Consider the following 25300-nt stretch of genomic DNA (forward strand, 5'->3'; position numbering starts at 1 on the left):
TATAGTAATACTAGATTAGTCCCCCAGGACCTACAAATACTTGCTTGCTGCCAGGATGGTAGGTATGTAATATTTGCACAAGAATTCACTGGCCGCTAATGTACGAAACAGGTGACATGTGCTTCTTTCCTCAGCAGCTAGGCATTATTACTTTACCATCTGTGGACTTCTTCAATGTGCAAAATCACTTAAATCCTCTATGTTTGATGGTACTTATCAAGGTCATGACCAAGTGATGCCAGGATTCAGCCATTAGTGCTATAACTCAGTGTTGATTTTTGGGGGCAGGGGTCTCTGCTGCCTGGTTCTACACTCACTGCCTTAAGGAGTACATTCCTGAAGTGGAAAGGTGATCGGCTGAATCCTAATGCCATAGAAAAGTAATAGACAAGCAGGTAAAGACAGAAGGAGAAAACACAATGAAGCCAAACAAGTCTTATGTGCATTCTGTACATGCAGTCTGTAAGGTTATCAGTTGCATGGTCTCCATCAGTCCAGAAAGCATAAATACATCTTTGCTGTCAAGGTGTATGCTGAATTTAAGTAAAATAGACACAGTATCCTAGCACTGGGATTGTTCTCACTGCCAGAGAAGACGAAACACATGGGAAACAAGGAACAGCACAGAGCAACTACTCTATCCTGACTCCAAGGCCCTGCACTGCCTCTTGCCTTGCCAAAGGGACAGAATATAACCTGCTGTGACAACAAGGCAGCAGAGACCAGGAAATCAGGAGGAGAGGTGCTGGTGTGATGCTGAGTTTCTGAAAAGGGAAGGAAAAAGCTTTCTGAAGTATTTACAGGTTTGCCATCTTTGGTTTCCAATACCCAAATTGGTAATGAAAAAAATAATTCCCTAAGCCAAGTCTGTTTTGCCCACAACAGTAATGGGTGACCCTTGAGTTCTCTCACTCTTCCTATTTTCTCTCGTCCTGCTGTGGGTGTTGGTGCAGGCAAATGCAACCCATTACACTGGCCATAGCTAGAGATGACTCTTGATAGAATAGGAGTGGCTAGGAGGTGTTTACACCTTTAACTTGATTTTTAATTATCTCCATCCTCTGGGATAGAGTATAAGCATGGCAGTGCACCATCCATCAAGTATTTATTAGCACTGTCAGAAATGTGAAAAGGATGCTGGCAGGCAGGATGTGCAAAGCTGAGCTGCATGTAGTGCAGGTACTGCTTGCTCTGAACAGTTCAGTGCCTAAGCAGAGATGCCTGCTCTGCCTGAGCAAAAAGCAGCCCAAAGGGAGTGAGTTCATTTGGGTCTGTATAATCATAAAGACAAGTCTAGAAAGTGCCACAGAGAGAAAATAAAATAAATACTTGTAATCTGAAGATGCACAGTGTATTTGAGTAGGTTATTTCTCTGTGGTAGTAAAAGCCCCAGTTTGTGTGTTTTGACTCAGTCAAACTGCCATAACCCACTAAACTGCAACCAGACTAAAGAGAACCCCCTTCTGCCTTGGAAGAGAGCAGCTCGCAGTCTTCTACCTCCAAAACACTCCAAAAGATGAGAACAAGGAATAATTTACATATGAACTTGTCTCAGAGAGAGATTTGGCAGTTTGCAGTGTCTAGCCACAGGGTCCCATCCTAAAAAATACTATGACTGAGCATCAGTTACTGATGCACAAAGAATTTTCAAGTGCCTATTTTCAAATAGTTAAATGTATGATTCCCTGCTGATTTTCATGAAATGCGAGTAGCCTTATGCTCTGGGAATGCAAACCAGCCCAACTGCAATAGCAGCTATAAAAAGCGTAACTCCCTCCCCCTGTCCTGTTACAGTACACAAGTGGTGGTAGAATATAGTAATATTTGAGAATTGCGTCCATCAGAGCCTTAGAACCCAGATTAAGTTAATTTGGAGGAGTTTCTGTCCTAATTTCATAGTTTACCTCCTGTTCTACCCCTGTTTTGCTTAATGACTTTGGCCACCTCCTATCTTTCTTATCTCACTTTGCAGATGAAGAAAAGCACTCGTGAAGTACTAATGTTTGTAAATGTTATGACAGGATGATCTATAAAGTATTTTTAAGTGCTAGCTGAGAGAAGGAAACGTGAGGAGAGCAAAGAAAGGAGAGCGGGAAAACAAGCAAGAGTAGAAGCAGCATCACAGAGCTGAGAAACATTTTTCACCAGCTGTTCCCCGTTATTTCCTTTCTGTATGCTTCATAACACCATGTCCCTCTACCAATAAAGGAGAGCTGTCTTCCTCAACAACAAACAATTCAATTTGCTACCCTGAAATAAGTCTTCAGGTGGGAATGCTTAAGGTCCTGCATCACTCTTTCCTTCAAACGCCCAGCCCACAGCCCCTCTGCTCGCATGCAGGCCAAGTTTTGACAGATGTCAGATGCACATGTGCATCTATTTTATAACCACCACATATTGGACTGTGCTACAAAAAGAACAGAGGAGCTGTTTATGCATTATTAAGCCATACAAAAGTAACAAAAGCCAATTCTAATATCTCATAAGGAAAGGACTGAAATTTAAGTGAGATCCACAAATGTTAAATTATGTAAGATGGCTTTTCCAAGTCTTTGAACTTCAGTGTGAGGGATCAGATAACTTGTCTGATTCTGCTGCTACCAACTTGATATAGAAAAATGGTATAGTTCTATAACTCTCATTATTTGTGTCTCTTGTCTGTGACCATCTCTGTAATATGCCTGCAGTCCCTGGGAAAAGGAGAGAGTTCTGTTCTAATAAAAATGGGCATTTGCAGTAAGCTACTCTTAATCATGTAATCATGTAACTATTACTAATGTTAGCCTGTTTTCAACTTCATGTTAGCCTGTTTTCAACTTCATCAGTCATGGGCAGAGGTCTGTAGACATGCTCTAGTATTTAGTTCAACTCAGCACGTTTTTATGGGACCATTCAAGTGATTTTCATGTTTTTGGAACACAGAAGGAAAGACCCTCTCCTGTTGGTTTCCTGAGCCTGAACATTGCCACTCTAAGTTATGAGGTCAGGCTGCCTCTGCTCTCTCCACCCTTTTGTTGTGAACAGATACACACACTGAACTGCCAGGGCTTGTCTAGAGCCACATCCTTACCTTCTCAACAGAGTTTAAATAATCCACCATCCAGCCTCCTCCTTTTTAAATCATGCCTATTCCTGGCCTACTAGTTTTACCACCTCTTCTATTTGTTCAGTTTGTCTTATGTAGGTGTGCCCTTCCTGCCAATCTCCCCAAGTGCCTTGCATGGTCCTCTATAATCATCATTTTGAGATTTCTACTTTTTCATCTGCTGTACTAAACATTCTTAGACTCGCATATCTTGGAGCAGTCCCTCCAATAAATGGTTTTAATTAAAGTAGGTGATTCTTCACCATCTTGCCCCATAGCAGCACATTGGGTACTTTTGCCAAGACAGACCTGTCGGATGTCTATTTGGACAGAGAGTAATTTTCTCTGACGGCCTGGAAAATGTCATGAGACTGGTGACAGTACCTTAATATCTAGTAAGGTGTGATCCTTGCCAAAAGCAAACTGAAAGCTAGATAGGGAAAGGTTAAATGCTCAGCCTGGAGTGCAACGAGTTAACATGATACATGTCCTAGTGAGAGAACTGGTTGAAGGACTTCAGATGTCTTATGTGGGCCTTGGAGAATCAGTTCAATCAAAGGGTAAGTGCACTCATGCTGGAAAAGACTGAAAGGTCTGATAGTACCTAATGATCAATCACAAACCTGATCCTCACACGCCCCTACTCAACCAACCAGCTGCTAGTAAGGATACAGTGCACCTTTTGTTACTGGTATATCTAATGAGCGTCGGTCCCTGTCTCAGGACCTAGTCTGATGTTCAGAGCAGTGTACCCGCTCAGCATACCAATGTTCTTTGAAGGAGAAGGGCCATGCTGTGCTCTGTACACAGCACTGCAGCTGGGGATAGAGTTACAATGAATTCCTGTCTTCAGCCTTGCTGACGCTGGAGCTGATTTTCCTTTAGACCAAAAGGGTTAGAATGCCTTCACACAATGCAGCCTTCAAATGGGGGAGGATAGAGTGAACTCAGAGACTCTTTTTAAAATGGGAAAACCATCTTTTTTTTTCCCTAACTACAAAGTGGAACTGACTGATGTGAACTCTGGATGCAAGACTGCAGTACTGTGGAGTTCTGTTCTTCATCTCCACCACCTCCTAAGGACATGGGAACTTAGGTAGCTGTGGGTAGGAGATGATGGCCAGGCAGTTAAGGTTTTCTATACAGCCTAGTGAAGGTGGCATAGGCAGGGTGCACTTGTTTCAGTCCATCTAGCAATGGATGGTGACAGAAGGCAAGACATGGCATTGTAGATTACAGCAGCTATAAGGCCACTAGTCTGTTGCTGTCTCTGCTGGGAGCACCACCAATACTCTAGTGCCTTCACAATGCTGCTGGTCAAGCTCAGAGGTGCAGGAGAAGTCAGCAAGAATGAGGACCTCCCTGGGCTTCCTCTCTCCAGAGAGACTGGGTGAGGAAAATTTACCATTGCCTGGGGTAGCAAGTTATGGGTCATCCATTTAATCCTTTTTCTTTTTACTGCTTTTCTTTCATGGGAATAAGTACATAGTCCTCTCCACTGGAGGAGGAACCTTTTGCCTGTGGGTGACAAACACACAGCCTGCCTTCTGCTCTTACAGTGCTTCAGCACATGTTATACCATCATTAGCCTGAGATCAAGCCCTGAAAAACATCTGTCCCTCACAGCAGACCTTGCTGCAAGGTGAATGAGCTCAAAATGGCTCAGCTAGAAGGAGGGAAAGCATCTAACCCGTTATGCAAGAGTGGGAAATGAGGAGGAGTCCTGAAACTGTCCCTAGAGCAAAAGCCCACCTGTTCTGCAAACCCTCTTTTCGTGCCCTCCCGCAAAAGAGAAAGAGAATTGCTGCCAGGGTTTAGGAGTACAGACAAGAGAAACTTGTAAGCAAAATTCTGCATTCCTTAAAGTTGAATACCAGTTTCGAGTCTGTGATGCTAACTTTGCATATTCACAGACTCACGTCCTCATTTACACTTTACAAAATGTCTAGGAAGCTGTAGTACGCTCTGCTCACCAAGTGTGTTTGAGAGAACAAGACATGCGATGTGGCTTTTATTATCCTAACTGAAATGACAACACAGCTGCTTCCTGTGTATGACAAATGTACTTCTTTCAGCCGGGGGTGGGGTTAAAAGAGGTGATTTGCAGATACTGGCCAACTTCATGCACTTTGCAACATCTGGGTAAAGTCAAACAATTCAGCTGGATTTGGCTAAGGGGCTGTGAAGCTTGAGGGCTGCAGGAGGGGTGTCTGCCTTCTGCAGGGTGGTCGAGCCTGGACCCCAGAAAGGTCCTGTATCTCTGCAAGGTTTTTCTTTCACTCACAAAGTGCCAGATATGTTTTCAAGACAAACAATTCAGGATCCTATCCTCCCCTGCAAGGGGAACTGCATGTCTATTTTGCCATGTACACGTACCCATTTACAAAAGGTATTTAGAATCAAGTGTGTGACAGAGCCTGGATTTAATTAACATGTCAGTGCAATGAATCAAACGAAAAGAAAGAACTGCCAGAAAATACAAATCTTTCCTCCCACTCCCCTTCAGCAAGAGGATGCAATCTGTGGACTTACCGTGGTAGCCCCAGCCACATAACCCAGGATGGTGACCACTCGCTGCTGCTCTCCTGTGCAGGCTCAGGGGGTGGCAGGTGATCCTGCTCCTCCTGGGCTTCGCATGCTCTCATCTCCAGGGCTTTGAGCACCACTGATGAGTTGGTGTTCTTCAGCAGGGCGACGGCCTCACTCCGGCTGACTCCTGTCAGGTCAATCCCGTTCACGTTCAGGAGGATGTCACCTGAGACCAATAAAACGGATGATAAAAACCCCTGCAAATGTTTCCAGGATCCGCTCCCCAACCCCACAAACAAGTGAGTCAAAGCCATGGCCAAGAACTTGCTGCCTGATGAGGCTGTTTGTTAATCCTATGGTTTAACGTGGATGTGAAGCATATGCTAGTAAACATGCCACAGGCATGAGGGAAGGGTCTAGGTCCCTGTATGCAGGAGTACTGAGAGGCTGGACAGAGGATTTGGTCCTGGTTTCTTGCCATGTCATATCCTGCATCCAGAGCCAAACGAACAGCTAGGGTCCTGCTGTACCAACAAGCTTTGGTACTGGCACCTAATGCTAGTCCACATCTCTGATGTCCACTTCCAGCTAAGAACTTTTGTACTCAACCTGGGCTCGAAAAGTGGCAGCTCAAAGGTATTTTTCTCCCAGCTCTCCCTAAGCTGAGGACTGCCACTCCAGCTGGCTCTTTGTAAAGTTTGCTTTGTGGGAATAATGTGTTATTATTTTCATATTAATGCCTGTTTGAAGCCAAAACTTCTTTCTGTGTGCCTTATTTATAATGTAGGCACAGCAGCTTCAGAGAAAAATGCAAAGATGACCTCAATCACTACAGGGAGAACAATAAAGACATCATTAATGTCATGCAAGCAGCCACAGCACCAAGTGCTCTGCTACCCTTGGCACCAGGCTCTCACACCAGAGCTTCCTTGGGTGCCCTCTGTGCTTGGCCTGAATGCTTCTCCAGGTAGGGGTGTATTCCCCATCAGTCCAGGCAGTGCAATGTGAACATTAACCTCTTCTTGTGGTCTGCCCCAATGAGAAGGACAACTGCCTAAGAGCTGCTCTAAGCCATGGAGGCTTGTTGCACTGTTATAACATCACATATTCATTTGTTTCAAATTTTATCAAATTAACTACGCTAAATTTTCCGTGATACCTCATTATAAATAGTTTTTGGAAAGTGTATCCCACTGAGAGGCAGTCATTTCCCAGCAGGAGGAAAGGGGAAACCTGCTGTTTTGCTCCTGTTGTCATGTTCTCACAGGGGTTCTGATGAGCAGACACAAAGGGGAGGTTCCCATGTGTGCCAGTGATGGCACTGAGACCCAGGCTTGTGGGGCCCAGCTGGGCTGCAGCTGTTCTGCCCAATTTTTGGGTGCCTTCCCTTCCCTCACACTCAGAAGTTCCCTCCAGCTTTCCAGGTGGTGACTGGACTGAAGCTGAGCATAGGGAATGAAGGGCAAGTGAACTGGGTGTGATGCTCTTTCACTATCCCTCTGTTTCTCCAAAGAAACCCTTGATTTAAAGCAGACTTTCAGAATCCCCTCATTTTACCTGTTTTTATCCTGCTGTCTCTGCTGATAACTCCTCCAGGTTCCACACTTATCACATAGATAGGCAAATCCCACTCCCTGTTAGATGCTCCGCCTGCTACAGTCATTCCCAGCGATTCTGTGTGATCTTTCCGGACAGCCACCACCTTCTCATGGCAAGTGACAGTGTGAAGGGTGCTCTGTGATGGAGAAAACAGCAACAACAAACACAGTGGGCATGGTGACCTCCCTGACACTTAGGCATTTTCTATCGAAACAAATATTCATCAAGGGAATATCAAAGCACTTCCCAGATGCCTGCCACTCTTCCTGATGGCACTCAGGATTCTTTGCGGGGCTTAGGCATCTGTGGAGTCAGAGCTACCACCAAGATAACTGTGCTTTAATAGTTAAAATCAGGCACTACTCCCACCAAAATCAGAATTGCTTTAGTGCTAAGGCAATACAAGCAGGTCTTTGAAATGTAAATAAGGAACCTGATTTAAAAAGAAAAAAAAAGTTCTTTATATCACTAGTCATCCGGATATCTTTGACTATCAGGTCATGCTTCTTATCTTACTGCTTGCAGTCTGTGCATCATCTATATAATTAGTGAGAAGTAGTTCTCTTGGGTGTAAGGAAAAAAATTATTGAGGACATATTAGAAGATAGATATTCACTTTCAAAAGACAAATAAAATCTGGATTTAAGTGTTCACTGCTTTGCTTTCCTTAAGTATCTCATAAGCAGTACTCCTGGCATCTGCTCCTGACAATCCCAGCCTCTCATGCAGGAACAGCATCATCCATTCCAGGCTCATATGTAGATATAACACCACGCCTCTAAAGACATTTCAAATGTATATTAAAACCCACCGTCTCATTCACAAGTGTTTTTTTGCATATTATGACCTCACATTCATAATATGCAAAAATAATCTATGAAACTCAAAGCCAAAATAATCTCTTCTTAAAAATCTGACATCTCACAAAGACATTTCACCTTGTTTCCTGGGCCAGCAGCACAGAAAGCGGAGCAGATGAGTCCACAATGTTTTCGTAAGTGACAATGATGGACATGGAAGATTACAGCAAGAATTCTTTGTGGGACTAGGGCAGGCTATGTCTTGGATTTGTGGGTTTTTTAACGGTATGTTTGGTAGAACTAACTCTGTATCAAGATTTCCGTGATGCAATATTGACAACAAAACACAGGACTGTTCAGGAGCTTAGCAAAGGATATCTAGATGCTTGAGCAGATGAACAGTGGCTGCTACAGAATGCCAGGAACAAAAAGGCAGAGAGTTCAGTGGAAAGAGGAATTCTTTCTGTCACCAGGACAAAAACCAAACACAGTTTTTTGGACATATCAGACCTGGTCCATGCAGAACGCAGTCACTGTGTCAGAATAACTGGGCTCATGGCTTGCAAATGAATCTAAAAATTTCTGAAGATTTTAAAACCTTCAGAATATAAATGTTCTGATCCAGATGATTTTAACCTTTCACTTTTGTCTTTAAGGTGTAAATGTTTTAAAAATAGTAGTTCTATCTTTATGAAAACTAAACTTAATGTTTCATCCATGTTTGTGTATAAATGTCCTTTTTCCCTTGGAAAGGAATGGTTTTTCATCAGGAAAAGGCCACTTTCTGAAGCATGTGGGATAGGGGCACTTCTGATTTTCACAAAACTGCAGTCTGAAATTCTGTAGCAAAACATGACATTGGAATTCTATTTGGGGCTCCAAGTTACAGGGCAGTCCTGTTACTTATCCATCAAGTCTCAGACAACCAAACCATTAGAGCATTAGCTAGTTTATCACTATTTTTTGAGGAATCATCACAGGGAGAAACAGATTTCAAAGCAGTGCTTGGGAACAAATTGTCCTGTTACATTTCAATGAAGAATTATAAAGGTACAAGTACTTGTGTGCTCAACCACAAAAGACCAGTTTTTCTTTGAAGCTATTCTTCCACATATCATTTTTACATGGTTGCAGATAGAAAGGAATTGGGGTGACTTGACTGAGACAAAGGCAGTGATGAAAGGAACATAAAGCCTTTTTTAGTAAACACACGTAAAGCTTACTTGGAGGTACAACTGATAGTGAGTAAACCAGTTAAAAGGCAGTGTTTATCAGTGACTGCATTTCAATTCATTCTCTTCTAAACAATTGTCCTCTGTCATTTTGAAGTAACCTTGGAGGTCAGGAGAAGAAAAACATAACAGTTCATCTCCTCCTCTTTTTATTTTTTTTCCTTTTCTATATATTTACTGGAAAATAAATATTTACAGCAGATTATCTCAACATCGAAGCTATGACACGTGTCTTGCAGGCAAAAGACATAGCTGTGTCTGTTTGGAAAATCTACTTCACCTGAAGGTTAACCTGCTCATATGGTCAGGAAACACTGCCTGCTTGAGCAACATTTTCTTTGCTTTAAATACTAGACAATTTGTTAGAAAAGAGTAAGAAAACAGTTCCAATTAAAAACAAGTGCTGTTTAATTAATGGCAAAGCTCCCAGTGACTTCAAAGGAATTGAATCTGGCCTGTTTATGCATTACAGCCTGGCTTTGCAAACTCAGCTGCACAAGAAAGTGTTTCTGACATCTCCTCTTTTCTGAATCCAGGCAGCAGCCAGAAGAGGTTTGGGCTGTGCTTCCCCTACTCTGTACACAGGAAAACAGATCCCTGAAACCCTGTGCAGGACCAATCTCTTGGCACACCATACACCCAGCATCACTGCCACCAGAGAAGGACAAGGTCACAATGACCTCCTCTCATGCAGCGCCTTGTGGGCTGCATGGCTGGTTGCCACTGGCCTGAAAGAGAGCCACTTCCTCATGGCTTAGAGATGGAGGCAGGCTGTCATGAGGCCAACATCATGGCCAAAAGAAGTTCCTGGGCCCTTGTGTGAGCCAGGCGGCTGCTAGAAGCTAGAATTTATTCTTGATGCTGAATACAGCCAAGGATAGAGAGCCGACTTCAGCCCATGTTTACATATATGCTCTACAGCAAGAGCAGTTTCCCTCAAAGAGAGCATTCCTGACCTGCTACTATCACCTGCTACAGTAAGCTCAGGGGACAAAATACACCTTAAAATTAACCAGAATTCAAGTCAGCTAGCAATCTCTATTAATCACACCTAATAAAGCAATCCCACTGATGGCAGCAGGTAGCAGACTCATCTAACCACACTCAGGAAACTCCTCTGAGAGTGAAGTCCAGCCAACAAGCATTACCCTGGTTTTGGGTAGGAGCAGGCACTGCATTGAGGACACTGTACAGGCCCCTTGGCTTGGAAGCATTGCTCCTGCACTAATGTCTATTTAAAACAAATAACATTTTAAGTCTACCAAAGCCTGCAGTTTAACGATCTTGAATTAAAAATGATGTTCAGCTAAACCTTCAGCAAAAAACAATGAGAAATTCAAATTGACACATTCATGCCCTGTAAAAGGGCAACTAATGTGGGCAACCAAAAGCCCACAGTGCCTGAAGCTCATTTGTCTACTGGGTGTACTGCTCTCCTGATCTACTGTCAGAGCATTTTCTCCACTGCACACACATGAAGCTAAAGGGAGATAGAAACACCTCAGAATTTTCTTTTTTGGTGGCGATCTTCCCTGGAAAGTGCCCAAATGGTGGCACTGAACAGAAGCCCACAGCAGCACACCCACTTATGTGCTTATGTAGTACTCATCTCTTGTGGCAAACTGGAAATCCCCCTAAAAGCCATGGCCTATCCAACAAAAGATGATTCATTAGTCTTTAAAACCCTTAGTCCTTAGTCTTTAAAGGACTGTTGCAAAGTCAACATTGTGCCTTCAATCTCACAGCTACCCAAAATAATGTTAGATTTACCAAGAGTTCCCCTCTAACGCCTCTCAGTACAGGGTGAGAAAATGAGAATCTCAGGCCATTTATGGAAGACAAATCATCTTCCCAAATAATCCCATGTGGCATCAATTAATTGGATGAATATGGTAGAACTAACAGGTGCTTGGAGCTTCCATAGAAATCATACAGTAGCAACACAAGCTAATTGCTTTCCTACACATATCTCCCCAAGGACATCATTACTTCATTAGGAAATAATGCCTTGCAGATGCATGATTAGTTGGGCACTTCTTGCTACCCCACAGCAGCTACTGAGCATTGACTCTGCTCTCTGGTTTAACTCCTGCTGATCCAGTCTTACCTAACAAGGGCTGTGATTGGGACTTCGTGGAAAAGGAAAGCTAAAAATAAATATACATTAGCATTTTTAACACATAAAACCACTGAACAATGTAGTTTTAAAAAACCTGCAAAAATGGGTGTCTTTTAACATTTGTAAATCCAGAGCTAGATTTGCCTCCTTGATGACAACTGTGCACCCAATGTCTGGTCCAAAGGCCTTGTAAGGACAGAATTGGCTGCCCATCAGGCAGAAAGAATTTAAACCCTGCCTGTGTACCTCCCTGATGCACCCCTGGCACGGATGGCCAGGGTTGGTGGGTTTGCATAGGTGGTGACATACAGAGCAATTAATGCAAATTAGCCAGGCATGTGACTTTAAATTCAGTGAAATAAACAAATTCAGTTCCTGCAAGGACATGCCTTATTCTGTTTAAAGTGCAAAGAATAACACTGAGTAAACTCATAAAACATATTTTCAAAGCTCCAGCTACACTGGTTTCTACTTTAAAACCTCCTATGTTTAACCATCAGCATCTCTCTGCCTCATGCAGAGGGCATATTGTAAGTCTAAATGCACTAAGCACATGTAACCAGGTACATAGGAGCAGCTGGAGGGACAGTTTGGTAACCACAGCCATATCTGGGTGAGATGGCTGCTCTGTGCTGTGTCCCTGGGTCCAGCCATGCTGTGCACTGCCGGCCCTCACAGCCCTCATAATGTGCAAGTTCCAGCTGCTGCCGAAGCAGAACCGATGCTTTGGGTCCAAAGCTCCACAGAAAGTCAGCGTGCTTGCAGCGGCCAGGCAGACCACAGCTGCACCCTGCCACCAAACCATCAGCCAAGTCAAGGCAAGGGTATCTTAATAAATGAGCAACAGACTAGTAATTACCATAATTTTCAAGCAGCTTATGTGAATCTTTCAGGCCAACACATGAAAGGTTTTTCTCTGAAGACTTTGTTTCAGATGAAGAAACTTTAGATAAACCTCTTCTGTTTCTTGGAGTGCATTGCCCTGTGCTGGCTCACATTGTTGGCCAGGTCCATGCCCGTGGCCAGGATGCTATGTGCACACCAACCCCTGCCCCACCACTGCCCATTGCCTTCTCCTTCCCTCCCCACCTCAGACAGAGCCAGGGCAGAATCAATGGATAAATAATGAGGAGCACAGCTTTTATGTTTCCATTGTGAAGCAAGACATGTTTTTCTGGTTGATAGAAAGCAGGGACAACACCCTGAGACGTGCAAACACTAGCTGCCCTCCCATTCCCCTGTCCCATGGATGGCAGAGAAGCCACATGAGTGCCCGTGCACTCACCTTGCTGGGGTTGTTTCTCTCGGAGGGACAGGGCTGCGGGCCACTGCCACTGTAACTCCAGCCCGTCTCCTGCAAGATGTCGGGGGTCTGCTGCCGGGTCTGTCGCGACACGACAAAGTGCACCTGCTTCTCACTGGCCTGTGGGAGAAGGTACAGTGTGAATTGCACTGCTCTAGTCAATAAACCCCTGCACCTCAGCACCACAGCGTTCGTGAAACGTGGGTACCATTAAAGCACGGTTTGGATTTCCCACTAATGTTGCAATGACATAAAGCAGTAGCATCAGTTCAGGTCAATAAAGTTCATAAAAGTTTCCTGCCAGGCATTTATATTTCTCTTGAAAATCTGGTGTTAACGCAAAAAACCCGTTCTTATCTGCCCCAAGTTAGGCTGGAGGCAGTAATCCACAACAGTGCACCACAGCTCTCACATACACCTGTATACAGCACTGCAAAGCAGCATGTGCCTGCCACAGCAGAGAGACAGACAACCAGAGCTGCTGCTGCCTGACAGACAGGAAAGCTGGGAAAGATGCAACTAACCTTGAAATGATGTACATGCTTAAGCCTTGGCTGGTGAAAATGGGGACTAAACAATGTAACAAAGTTCACCTGCACACAGTGAGTGTGACAAATGAAAGAAAGCTTAAAGAAATAAATGTGCAACCATTTCGAGAAATAAAATTGTACTGCACTAGAGCATGGAGAAAGAGGGAGGGCACAAGGAAGCACACAAAGTAATGGAGTTTATTCTTGGAAGAATAGCTTCAAAAACAATTAACCCAAGCTCAAAGTGCTCCTAGGCCTTTTTGCACAATGCAGTCATAATACTTATGTGCCTGAGAGATGCTGTAGTGCTTCTACTGAGTTGTGTTTGTGTGTTATTTTTAGGGTGCTATATGTGTGCCTGATATCAGTGTTAATTTTGTGTACAGGTGGCTTTTTTTTTCTCTTATTGAATCAGCACTGTATCCCTAGAAGCAAATGGCTTTATTCACCCCTCAGTAAGACTCACATGAATCTGTTCAAAACAACAGTGTTACAAAGATAAAGCTGAGAAGACTGGGGTTTAGCTGGGTAAATCATAGAAGTCAGCCTTAGGGGCAAATCAACATACTGAACTAAAATGAAGAGCAGTGTAGAAATAACCTCAACGCTATAGAAGTATACTCAGAGGATGTAAAAATGAATCCTCTAATCTCCTCCCCTCTAGGCTAAAGACCTTGGTGTTGTGCCAGGCAGGAGGGGCTCTTGAGGACCAGTTTCCAGAGAGACTCCTACCTGCTTGCTCTCAGGTTATATCCAAGGGACTGCTCAGTATATTGAGCGTGGAGCCCCCACACAAGCACATCTGGAGGTCTGATCCCCCTGGGGCTGCAGCTGCAGTGCTTGTTGGTACCACAGCTCCGGAGGCATCAGACCTCCTGGCTTGCTCACTGGCACAGTGACATGCCCTGCTCTCTGGGGAGGAGCTCCAAGGAGAGATGGCATTGAGCAAGCAGCTGGAAACCAAACCCAGATCCAGTTGCGCTGTTGAAATCAAATCTCCCACAGACAACTAACAGAAGCCAGAGAAAGCCTCTGGGATTTTGGGGGTTGTAGCTTGGTTTGTCTTTTCTGGAGCTTAATTCAATAGTAGTAGCTGAGAGTTAAAAAAAGCTTTTGAAAAATGTAATTTTAGTTAAGAAAAAGCAATCTACTTCTCCTAAATCTCTAACTTCAGGCCTGCAATATGCATGTTCAGGCTGTGCTAATTCCAATAATGTAAAAAATGTGCACTTTGTTGCTTTCCCCGAATCTTGGGGAACACTATTTTTTTCACCAGAAACTCAAATCTCCACAGCTTCATAATATATAATTTGGTGCATACACATGTATTTCAAAATAATTTTCTGGATATTTTTACCAGACCTGTTTTTATGGAATATTAATTTGAGGACTCTGAACTCAACTGGTACCCAAAAACAGACTGCTGTATCATGTCAGAAAGGAAACCATTCTGGTCCCTAGTTTGTAATATGATTGAAATGGAACTAAACAACACAAGATTAAACCTCCCAAGGGCACGTGGCCCCATGAAAATCCAGTTTTCTCTAAAATGAACAACTTCACCTTAACGCAACTTCTTTTTAAAACTCATCTGCTGCCACATGGTAAGCCTCAAAGTTGGTTATTTAGAGAAAGGTTGTAAATGTGATTAATTCTCATAGAACAACTAGCAGAAGTTCAACAAGAGTCTCTATTGCAATATCACATTTGTCTCCAGGTCAGTCAAGTTGAGTAGTTTCTCAGAAGTCCAGAGTGTTTTAAAAAGTTATCCAAACAATAAGACCAGCTTTTGTATTTACGTACAAATAAAAAGCCATTAATGTTTCTACTGATCAGAATATTCATTACTGACTCATTCTGATCCTTCTCTCTCTCTTACCCCTTGCTTTTTATACAATTCTTTTTCTGTATTTTATGCTGGAGCAAGAATTAAAGAAAAGAGATTAACTTTGAGACTGAGTACAAGTAATAGCTGAAACAATCGACTATAATTGAAATCTGTATTACAGCCAAAGCAAATCAAGCAGGAAGGCAGAGACATGGTGGCAACTTCTGAGCATCTAGTAGGCAACTGCATATTGAAAAGAGGAAGTGGTGCTGCTCCCAGCAGAAGTTGCCCCATCTCTAACGGGGACAATGGAACGTGGATACACTCCACATCACAACCTGCTTGTCAGAAGCAGTTGTTGTGATGAAGAGGGGCTCATGAGTCCACCACAGGTGCTCTGAACTGCGGTAAGGGAAAGAGGGAGAGATGAGGGTGAACATCTGGGGTCAGTAAAGTCTGGCTCAACCCATGCAGCTTGGCTTGATGTGCTCACATGAGCACCCACTGACCTGTTACCTTGTTCCTTTTCTTGTCACTCTCATGGAAAACAGATGTGGAATGTCATGTTATTTAGATTAAAAGTGCCACTTCTGACACAAGACCATGACTAAAGATGACGTGACAAAAGGGAAGCAGCAAACTCCCACGTGCTAGATGCGTGCACGTTCCTAATTAGCACTTACACGTTTTCTTCATTTCAGTTCTTGTGACTGAGCTTATAAACAGCCAGACATCTAATCTACTGATTAAAAACTGCTTCACATATGCTAATGTAAAATTACTATAGGCCTGATGAATAAGACTTGTCTCAATTATTCATTATTTAAAAGTCAAAACTATCAGATTCCACAGAAATCTGATGTTCTTCCAGTTGTACTTAGTCCAACTTTAGAAGTCCAACATTAAAAGCCACCACCTTTTAATGAATATTAGTTCTGTTTTTAAAGAAACCAATGGTGTATTTGTAGCTTCCGCCACAACAAATCAGAAGACCTCAACGTACCGCAAGTGACATGCTGAGGTCTCAACAGCCAGGTTGCTGTTGAGAAATCAGAGGACACAGTGAAATATCCCTTCGTGTAAGAAGCAAATGCAAAACATTTGTGGCTTCAGTATAACGTTTTTTCTCTGGCATAACATGGAAACAGGAAAGGTAAATGATAACTGATGAAAAAACATGACAAAAAAGACACAGGTTCTGGGAATTTTGCATTAGACAAATGTGATTCATAGAGCTCAGACCAATGCAATGTAATCTTGGCTGTTTGGAAATCTGAATCTCCCCTTTGATGGGCATGTTGTTTAAATTCCCAGGAACTGGTGTGTATTAAAAGCATTATTATGAATAACATCCACTCTTTGGACCCCAATAAGGGCTTTAGCTGAGTTTTTAAACACTTGTATGTGAATGGTTATTTCGTTAGTAATTTTTTCCATTTCATCTGTAGGCTGCATGTGTTTTTTGCTTATGAAGTCTTGTTTTGCCTTATTTTGTAGCCATAAAGAACTGTTCCAAGAATACAATTTCTTTCACAAAGTTTTTCATTCCAGACTTGTTGCCCTCAGAGAATTTAAACCTTTCCCCTTCTGCCTTCTGCTCCCAGTTAGTGAGATACATAAGGTAATCCAGAAAGATGCTGGACCAGAATTTCAACAACTGGCATTATGCAAGGGGATGACATTTTCTTTACCTAAGTTATAAACTTCTTAATAAAAGTTATCTACAACCAACTATGATTCTATGCTAACAGAGGAATCCTTTCCACAAAACGAATGCATTTGAATGCTTCTTTCAGTCCGACTTATATCACCCTGATTATACCTGTCAGAAAAGGGGAAGCAGCCAGCCTGATTTGACATCTTTTTATTGAAGCCCATGAAATTCTTCAATATGTGAACACTCTACATGCCTCCAAATGAAACTTAAAAATGCACAAGTATAATAAGTGCTATAAATACGAGATAAAAGCAACAAAAGATTCTTGGCTTTGCTTTTTATGTTGAAGTTTTCTAAAAAAACCCATAGTCTGTAAACAGAGAAAACAAATGAAAATGGTTCTGGAGGGGAAATAAGGCAGAAGCTGACTGATTTTGTAGCTAAGAAAGGCACAGGTTTGTTTTTTTTTGTGACAGTTTCGTGTTAAGACTGCTTAGTGCATTGCAGAGGCATTCCTTTAATTCTCCATGAGCATCCAAATAGAGATTTATAAAAACTAGAGCTACAAATCCATTTTTCCAAAACATTTGGATTTCTATATGCTGGATTTAGGTAAGAAATACCTATAAGGAATGGACTACCTTCAGTTGTAAAACACATCCATGGGAAATCACTGAGTTTGGGAGGGTGTTGTTCATTCTGAAACTTGCCATCCATTGCCTTAGGCTACTCTGGTTTGCTCCAGGGCTGCACCAGAGAGCACTGTGACTCCTTCTGAGCTGGAGGAGTTAGGATCCTACCGGACCCAGTGCTTCCAGGGTGCAGGTTGGCATGCCTTTTGGCAGATGGCATCACGCTTTGATGATGCTCAGAGGATAGAGATGTTTACAGTGATCTGTATGTTCTAAAGCCTGATGGTAGCAGGCACCACTACCCGACACATGAGAGTCCATGCCCACATTCACCCTTGAAGACACAATGAAACCAAGGAGCTTTTAGAGGAGTAAATTCTCATCCAAGCTTGAATGTCTCCTTCCCTTCTCCAAACACACAAACTCAATGTTTGGTCCCGCTTTGCAGTGGATGGTGAAAACACACTGCTTGGTTTTTGCACAGTTCAAAAACTGTGGTCAAAGTGGTGATGACAAACCTGTATCAGCTGGGCTGCACTCTCTGGACTGCCGTACCGATGGTCATGCCCATTGATGGCCAACACCCGGTCGTTCTCCTGAAGCTGTCCATCACGGGCAGCCATGCCACCTTCCAGCAAGTTGAAAATAAATACCCCCGGCTCATCGGCCTTGCGAACCAGCTTTATTCCCAGCTGCTCATCTGGACTGCTTTTGTTTAGCACAACATGGAAACTGTCATCCCTATTGCAGTGAGCATCAAGGGAAAGTCCGCTGTTTCGGCATCGGTACCTCTGCTCTCGGAGCACTGTCAGTCGGAGCACGTGGCAGGGTTGTTTCAGGATTGACAGGGCATAGTTGTGAGGCACATTTTTGATGTCCATGCCATTTACCTGGAAGAGAGAAGTGTAAATCAGCAGCAGGAAGCCAGTCTATTCCGAGCTGGCACTGGAAACAGCAGCTCTATTTACACAGATGTCTTCATACAAAGTGACGTGCTATTTCAAACTGTGTCAAGCAGGAGGCCAAGTTTGCAGTGCAGAACAGCCTTTCCCCCAAGGAAAGGATGTGCTGTACAGACAGTTTCTGCCCTTCTTCCCTTTTCTCCCTGATAGTCTCCAGACATACATGTTATTTTCCGTCTTTCTTATTGTTCTTCCCAAGCTTCAATATCCTTTCATAGATCTTAGTTTTATTCCACTAGCTTCTGATTTCAACTTGCCTTGCCAACCTTTCCTTTCACTCACACCACTTTCCTCCTGTTTCTCCCCTTCATTATCTCCCAGCTGTTCTCGGTACAGTCAAAGAAAAAAAATGTTTCCCAGTAATGAATCTCTAATTAAAATGCAGAAAAGAACCTCAAGTAGAACTTTAAATGCCCTGGATATTTACCAGAAATTGTGATGATTTACCACACCAGAAATCAGACTTTTAAAGTTTCTCAGTGTTTTCCAGGTAAGATTTAACTCAGATGACAGTAAAACTGCACAACTACTACTTTTTTAATTTGGATGGTGAAAAGAAAGAGCTTCCAGTCAATCCTGTCATGTCCATATGTGTAAGAATGACTAGGCATTGCACTTTATATTGCTAAATAAAAACCAGTTACAAGATTGTAACTCACTGCTGGCTGGAAAACCCTAATCAGACAAGTTATTTCCACATAGTTTTACACTGCACAGATTGAACCATTTAAATATTAAGAAATGTCTCCAAAATGTAACAGAAATGGTCCCCAGCATGGACAAAAGCATTTGGCTGGTGTTTGCTTTTGCAGATTGCCAGTGTGGCATGATGGGGCTGTCCCTGCTACAGTCTGGTGGGGGGGGTCTGCACCCAGAGAGACACACCTCAAAAGTTGCCAGCTTGGGTACCATAAACAGCATGAGCTGCAGCAGGATGGGGCTGAAATTCCTAAGAATCCTCAGTAAATCCCTGGGCAATGAGCCACAGCTGGGGAGAGCTGAGCTGGGCCCATCCGTGCTACAGTCACAGCTTCATAGTGCAGTTTGGATGTGCCCTGTAGGAACAGTTTTGTTTCAGTGGTGCCAGTAACTCTGCCACTCTGTGCTGGCACCAGGACAAAAAGCCTCCATGAAAGGCACAACTGAGAGACACTTATCCAGCTAACACCCAGAACCACAATCCAGAGGCATTTTTATACACTACTACAGTGAAGTATGTCCACACTGTGATCCCGAGAAACCTCTTTGGCCAGGGTCTGTCTGACATGAAGTAGAAGGCGTGGCACAACCTTGGCATGCCTCAAGTGTCCTCAGATACCACTGGGGTCAGCAAAAGCTAGGGAAGCATGGTGGCTTATACGTGGTGCTCTGAACTTTAGAGGATTGTATCCTTAGTAATTACTCATATGGAATATGTAGTAGAAAAAGTCAGTAGGACTTGGGGAACTACTCACTAACTCTACCAGCTAGGCATGCCAGAGCAGGCAGTGGGATGGACATCGAGAGTCCAACCCAGAGATATGATGTCAGATCTTTGCAGTCCATGCAACTTCCAGCTCCTGTAGCCTTATCCCAGCTAATGCCACAATGGTTAGCCTGGGCATCAGTACCAGTCTGTCCATGGCAGTATGACCTGCCTACAGTGAACAAAGCAGCCTGCTCTCAAATGTGAGAGATTCTAATTTGGAAAACCTGGGTGAGCTGCAGCCGTACCTCTGGCTTGCAATGTGAATATACCTGTGCACTCCAAATACACATCATCAAAGTATCAAAGCAAGGAAGGAACTAGTATTTTTTGTAGTCACTCTTTTTGTCTAAAGACTGATGTATTAATATAATTTACCATCCTCGCTGAACTCCAAGTCACTGGGGCAACTGAGAGTGCAGTTCCCATTCAAAAGCTGTTGCTGATGGGATGTAAAGATGTAAAGATATATGATCTTTAACCATCTGGCCCAATTCTTGTTCATCTCTTGTACATTTCTATAGAAGTATGAGCAGAAATAGCAGTCAACAGCTAATGCCTGGAGACCGCTCAAGTTGTTCTTAAAGATTTCACCTGGGGCTGCTGGTGGAGCAACACTCACAAAATAAAGTGGGCAGTGTCTAACACTCCTGTGGTATTGAACACATCATACAGAGGAGCTAGATGCTGAAATAACACTCATCAGCCTCCTGTCACCTATCCTGGTATAAGTGGAATATGAGGCAGTGGAACCCTCACCAACTGAGATTTAGGCCCACAGTTCAGTGGAAACAACCTGGACAAAAAGCCCAGTCTCTACTGACAGAAACAAGTTTTGCACCACTGGGGCAGAAATGCCGACAGTCTACTGTCCTACATTGCATTTTGGATCCACCATGTTTGAGGAGAAATCAGAGTGGTTTGTCAGCTACTAGGAAACAGAAACAAATCCATGAACTTCAAAAACTGTTGAAATTAATGAAATCATTACAGCATGTAGAGGAACTGAATGTCTTTCTGCATGCAACGTTGCAAATATCATTATAATTGACTTAACCTTATTCTTTGTTAGGATATTTTTATCTTGTACCTCCACAGTACTGTACCTTTAGTATCATGTCTCCAGGCAGCAATCTTCCATCTCTGGCAATTACCCCATCTCGATAAATATGCTGTATAATAATGTGAACCAAGGGAGTCTCACTGCCTCCCACAATCCTAATGGCCAGACTTTCATGAGGATCGGTACGGCTGATTTTAATGCAGGTAATTTCCCCATCTGGAATCAGGTGATACAACCTGGGAAAACCTGGAAACGCACATAAGGTATTTATTTGACATCACAGCTTTACTTTGTTGAAATACGTATGGCACAAGCTCAAGTACCTGCCAGTTAGCCAAACTAGGTTTTATGCATGGATATAATTTATAGTAAGAGGGTAGGAAAGAATAGGTATGCTTGCTGAGTGGACTTGAAGGGATCTTTTCACAATTAATATATTCCTTTTTTCCCCCCACAAAACACAGCCCTAAACCTTTGATGTAATCCGGACAGATGAAATGTACTTAAAAACTGTTACACATTTTAGGGGAACAAAATACATTTTTAGTCCCCAGAGACACCTCAGAACCACACCACAGTTCCTTGCTGGCCCTAGAGCAGATGGGCGTGGACACCTCAACAAACATCCATCCCTTCTGTGCTGGGTTGTACGCTCTGTCTCACTGGTAGCATCCCAGGCTGTTCTCTGGTTTTGATGCCATAGTGGAGGACTGGGTGCTTGGCTTGTGATATCCAAGGAAGCATTTTATTTATCTTCAGCTAACAGAAGGACAAGATATCTTGGACAATCCAAACCCTACAGTAGTTTCCCTACCGGATTCCTCTCCTTTCATCACTGCTTGAGCTCCAGGAAGTAGGAATGACTGGCTCTTACTGTGATGTATCTGTGTTAAAACTGTGGTATGCTCAAAGTGCCTGCAGGGAAAGATCTCTGCTGGCCGTGGCAATCTGGCTGTGGGGAGGAGGGACTAATGGTGGGCAGAGGTCTTTTTGTATTTATAATGCACTGGATAAGAGTATCCTCCTCCAAACAATACTTTTCAACTGGCCTGTTTGATTTCACAGCATGTCACAGCATGTCTCCTTCCTTCTAGGTCCACACTCAGCAGTGAGCAATGTTGAAGTAAAAGCACCTAGGAGTTTTACAGCACAGGTGTGTCAGCCTTCAATAATTTTGAATCCCTCACAGGTGAGAGAAAGCTTTTGAATTTTTTGCATGTGGGTCCAATCCAGTGCTTATATGAAAAACCTGTAAACCAAAAAATTAACTGCTAGTATTTTTTCAATAACCTATTTTAGAAATGAAAGTACAGTAATTGTTATTGAATAGTGGTTAAGTGTAAAATGAAAATTAACAGACCAGTATCTGAGATAGAATAAATATTTGCTAGTACAGAATTAGCAGGCAACAAACCAGCAAGGCACCAAAACCTTTTGGGAGAGAGCAAGGGGGAAGAAAGTACAGGAAAAAAATATTGAGAAACACCATGTTGCATCCCTTACCACTTCTTTGATCATATGTTCTTCGGGGTGGGAAGCTGTCCTCCTCCACATCTGTAAAAAGCACCTACCGGTAGCACAGACTTCGACTTTGTGGTTTTACAAGAGTTGACAGGCAATAAAAGTCTATTTAGATAACTACACAGCCTTTTCCAACCTAATACTCAAGTATTCATTTAGTTTATACTCTTGTAATAGCAGTTCCTGCCCTAATACATGTTTACTTAAGTTTGGCATGCAACTAATGTCTCAGGAACGGAAGGTGCTTCATTTTCCCCATACTCTTCTATTTTCTAAATGCTATTGCTCAGCTTATAATTTGTTCAATTCTCTCTAGCCTGAAGTGTGGATTCACTTGATCTAAATCCAGGTCTCTAAGTCAAATGCACAATTTGGTGATCCACTTGCTCTGACTTCCTTTATAGTGCACACGCATTCAAAGGAATCAATACCCCTGTAACTGTTAAGTCACCCCTGGAAGTGCCAAATGTTCTCCACCGCTGCTTAAGAAATATGAGGCAATTAACTCTGGCATCTCAGTGGGGTGCTTTAAGTCAGATGATACAAGTACTCCTCAAAAATCACTAGTGGTCTGATCCCTGCATCAGAATAAGCATGCAAATTTTACATTCTTAGTGTGGCTACAAAGGTAGCTATGTGTAAAATGCAAATGAAAATCTGGATACCTAGATCTTCTCAGAACACAAATAGCATAAATTTATATATGTGTATATATATATATATTTTGAAGATGACCAAAACATTCCTATAGTAGAACTACTTCCATTTCCCACTGCACGACTCACTTCACATCCTAGCAAACTGTGCTTTTTGACTCAGACACTCATTTTCCCATAGCTCAATCTGAAAACTTTTCTAAAGGAATTATTCAGTTACAATTCTTGTCAATGGAGAACTGTGCATTGAACAAGCTATTGACACTCTCATGTTACTTCAGTCTGTAATCCCAGAGCAAAATCAGGGCAACGTGGCAGTGAACAAGTCTCTACACTTGTACAAGACTTACATATATCTTTACATAGGGTATAAACTTATATAAGTTTCTTTGCATCTTGAACAATGCCTTAACTGGTTTGTTAAGTCTTGCAGTTGCACTTGGCTGACTTTCAATATGAGTTTATGGAGATTCTTTTAGAGGAATTTTTAATGCCTAATTTCCTTCTGAAGTGAGCAATCTACAACAGAGCAAATCTTCTCAAGACATTTTTCTTGCCAGTTTACAAGTTTCTAATGCTTCTCTTTTATAGTTAGCAGGCTGTACTGTCTTACTTCTTGCCTTTATTTGATTTGTGCACTCTATCAAATATAATTAATAAATTGAACCATTTTCTCCAGACGGGCTAAGCAACAAAAATAACTCCATGATCCATTAATTTCTGCTCTCTTCATTGAAGACTTGCCTCTTTTTGTTCCAGACATATACACAGACATTGTATTGCCAACAACCTAGACTGCTGTAAATGAAAGGCCAATGTCTATTTTGATAAACTAACAGTAACATCTGGCAAACTAAATGTATAAAATACACAAATACACATTTCTTTAAAATAAGAGAATTCATAATAATTTTTCACCAAAAAGCCTACATACACTGTGTGCAGTTTGATCAAAACCTACCACACCTATTATAAGATGATGCCATGTCTAGAAAGCAATGTCTTTGAATTGAATTTTTGAATGTTTATACCATGCCCAGAAAAGGTGGATATGGTATCTGGTTGTGTACAGTGAATGGGGCCTCAGCAGGCCAATTTAAGGGTCTTCAGCTCCAACTGGGTTGAGGATTTGCATCACTCAGCCTGTTGTGAGGCTGGAGTATCATTTTTCACATACTCCATTTTCCAGCCCTCACAGTCTTATTGGAATTCTCCGTTATCTTAGGCCAGGTCTTCCAGAGTTGGAAAACCCAGGAGTATTGCATACCTTTCTTTACCATTTTATATTTCCAGTCCTTAAATATCGAAGAGCTGCTGAATCTAGAAAGGAGACTTTCTGTCTCATTTTTGGTGATTCTTGCAGGCTTTCCCACAGAGTGTTGTGCTTTTGTCACCGGGGGTTGTATGGAGGACTCTGAATCTGTCAATATAATAAAATGTCATCTGCATTCAGAAAGATTGTGTGAGCTTTTTCCTCAAAAAATATTTCCCTTATACTAGTGTGCAATTTTATTTATATTTTCACACATCCCATTACAGTAACAAATAACATAGGAGAGACCAGCTTTGCAAAGTAAACTCCGCTTGTCTGGCACAATGTAGGACACCAAACATTCATTAGTACAGTGGCCATGAGATAGTACTACAAAATTTTAACTATGCTTAATATTTTATCCCCACAGTTTATAGTAATTAATGATAGTGTTCCTTCAATGCTCAGGTTTCAGCTGACTTCTATGCGTACCACGTTCCTTCCGATAGTGCAGCCATGAGTGTAACTTCTGTCTTCATTCCTGGTATTTCAAAGCACTGTGTAAGGTTTGCTGTGACTCTTGAGTCCAGATTAATCAAAGGTCACTGTAAACAAAACTTGTGTCTGTGTTTGCAAGTCCTCATTTAGATCAGAAGGCCTGACTGATGTGAGATGCCAGCCCATCGCCACAAATAATGCTGTCTGCAGGGACACACACTCATGCTTCCCAGCATCTGGACACCAGAATTTAAATGAAGCTTGTGTAACTTATTGTAGGAAAATTCTTGTGTCTCTGAATGTCACATGCCCTTGCACTGGTGTGGGACTTTATTCTGCAACACTTCCATCCCAATGGATTTTCATGCAGTGTTTCATTCTCCCAGTGGTTTGCCATCATTTTGATTTAATGCCTTCCATTAATTCTCCAGGGATACTGCTCTGATAGAGGGGGCAGGTAGAAGGCGATGCCTGTTCTAACATCTCTTCTTCCTTCTGGACATTCCTCTCAACAAAGGAGCCCCAAAATAACTAAAATTAAACTGTTGTAGAGCTGAATGTGTCTCAAA

The 25300-nt window shown here is 42.5% G+C and overlaps 1 protein-coding gene across 2 annotated transcripts in view; it reads right to left on the reverse strand.

Moving 5' to 3' along the window:
- The window catches only part of LNX1 (ligand of numb-protein X 1), a 111713-nt gene that overhangs the window by 3090 nt on the left and 83323 nt on the right, over positions 1-25300 (reverse strand). The window contains exons 6-11 of one of the 2 annotated variants that reach the window (XM_051790380.1): positions 24249-24401; positions 20848-21050; positions 17833-18204; positions 12650-12787; positions 7172-7349; positions 5618-5840 (exon numbers count right to left, since the gene is read on the reverse strand). In XM_051790380.1, the coding sequence (XP_051646340.1) occupies positions 5618-5840; positions 7172-7349; positions 12650-12787; positions 17833-18204; positions 20848-21050; positions 24249-24401 (1267 nt within the window). The remainder of the gene's footprint in view (positions 1-5617; positions 5841-7171; positions 7350-12649; positions 12788-17832; positions 18205-20847; positions 21051-24248; positions 24402-25300) is intronic. The other variant, XM_051790381.1, reaches the window with a different exon arrangement.

This window comes from Manacus candei, unplaced genomic scaffold (assembly GCF_025592945.1).
Source record: "Manacus candei isolate 608988 ecotype Guabito, Panama unplaced genomic scaffold, ASM2559294v1 h1tg000028l, whole genome shotgun sequence".
Classification (NCBI taxonomy): Eukaryota; Metazoa; Chordata; class Aves; order Passeriformes; family Pipridae; genus Manacus; species Manacus candei.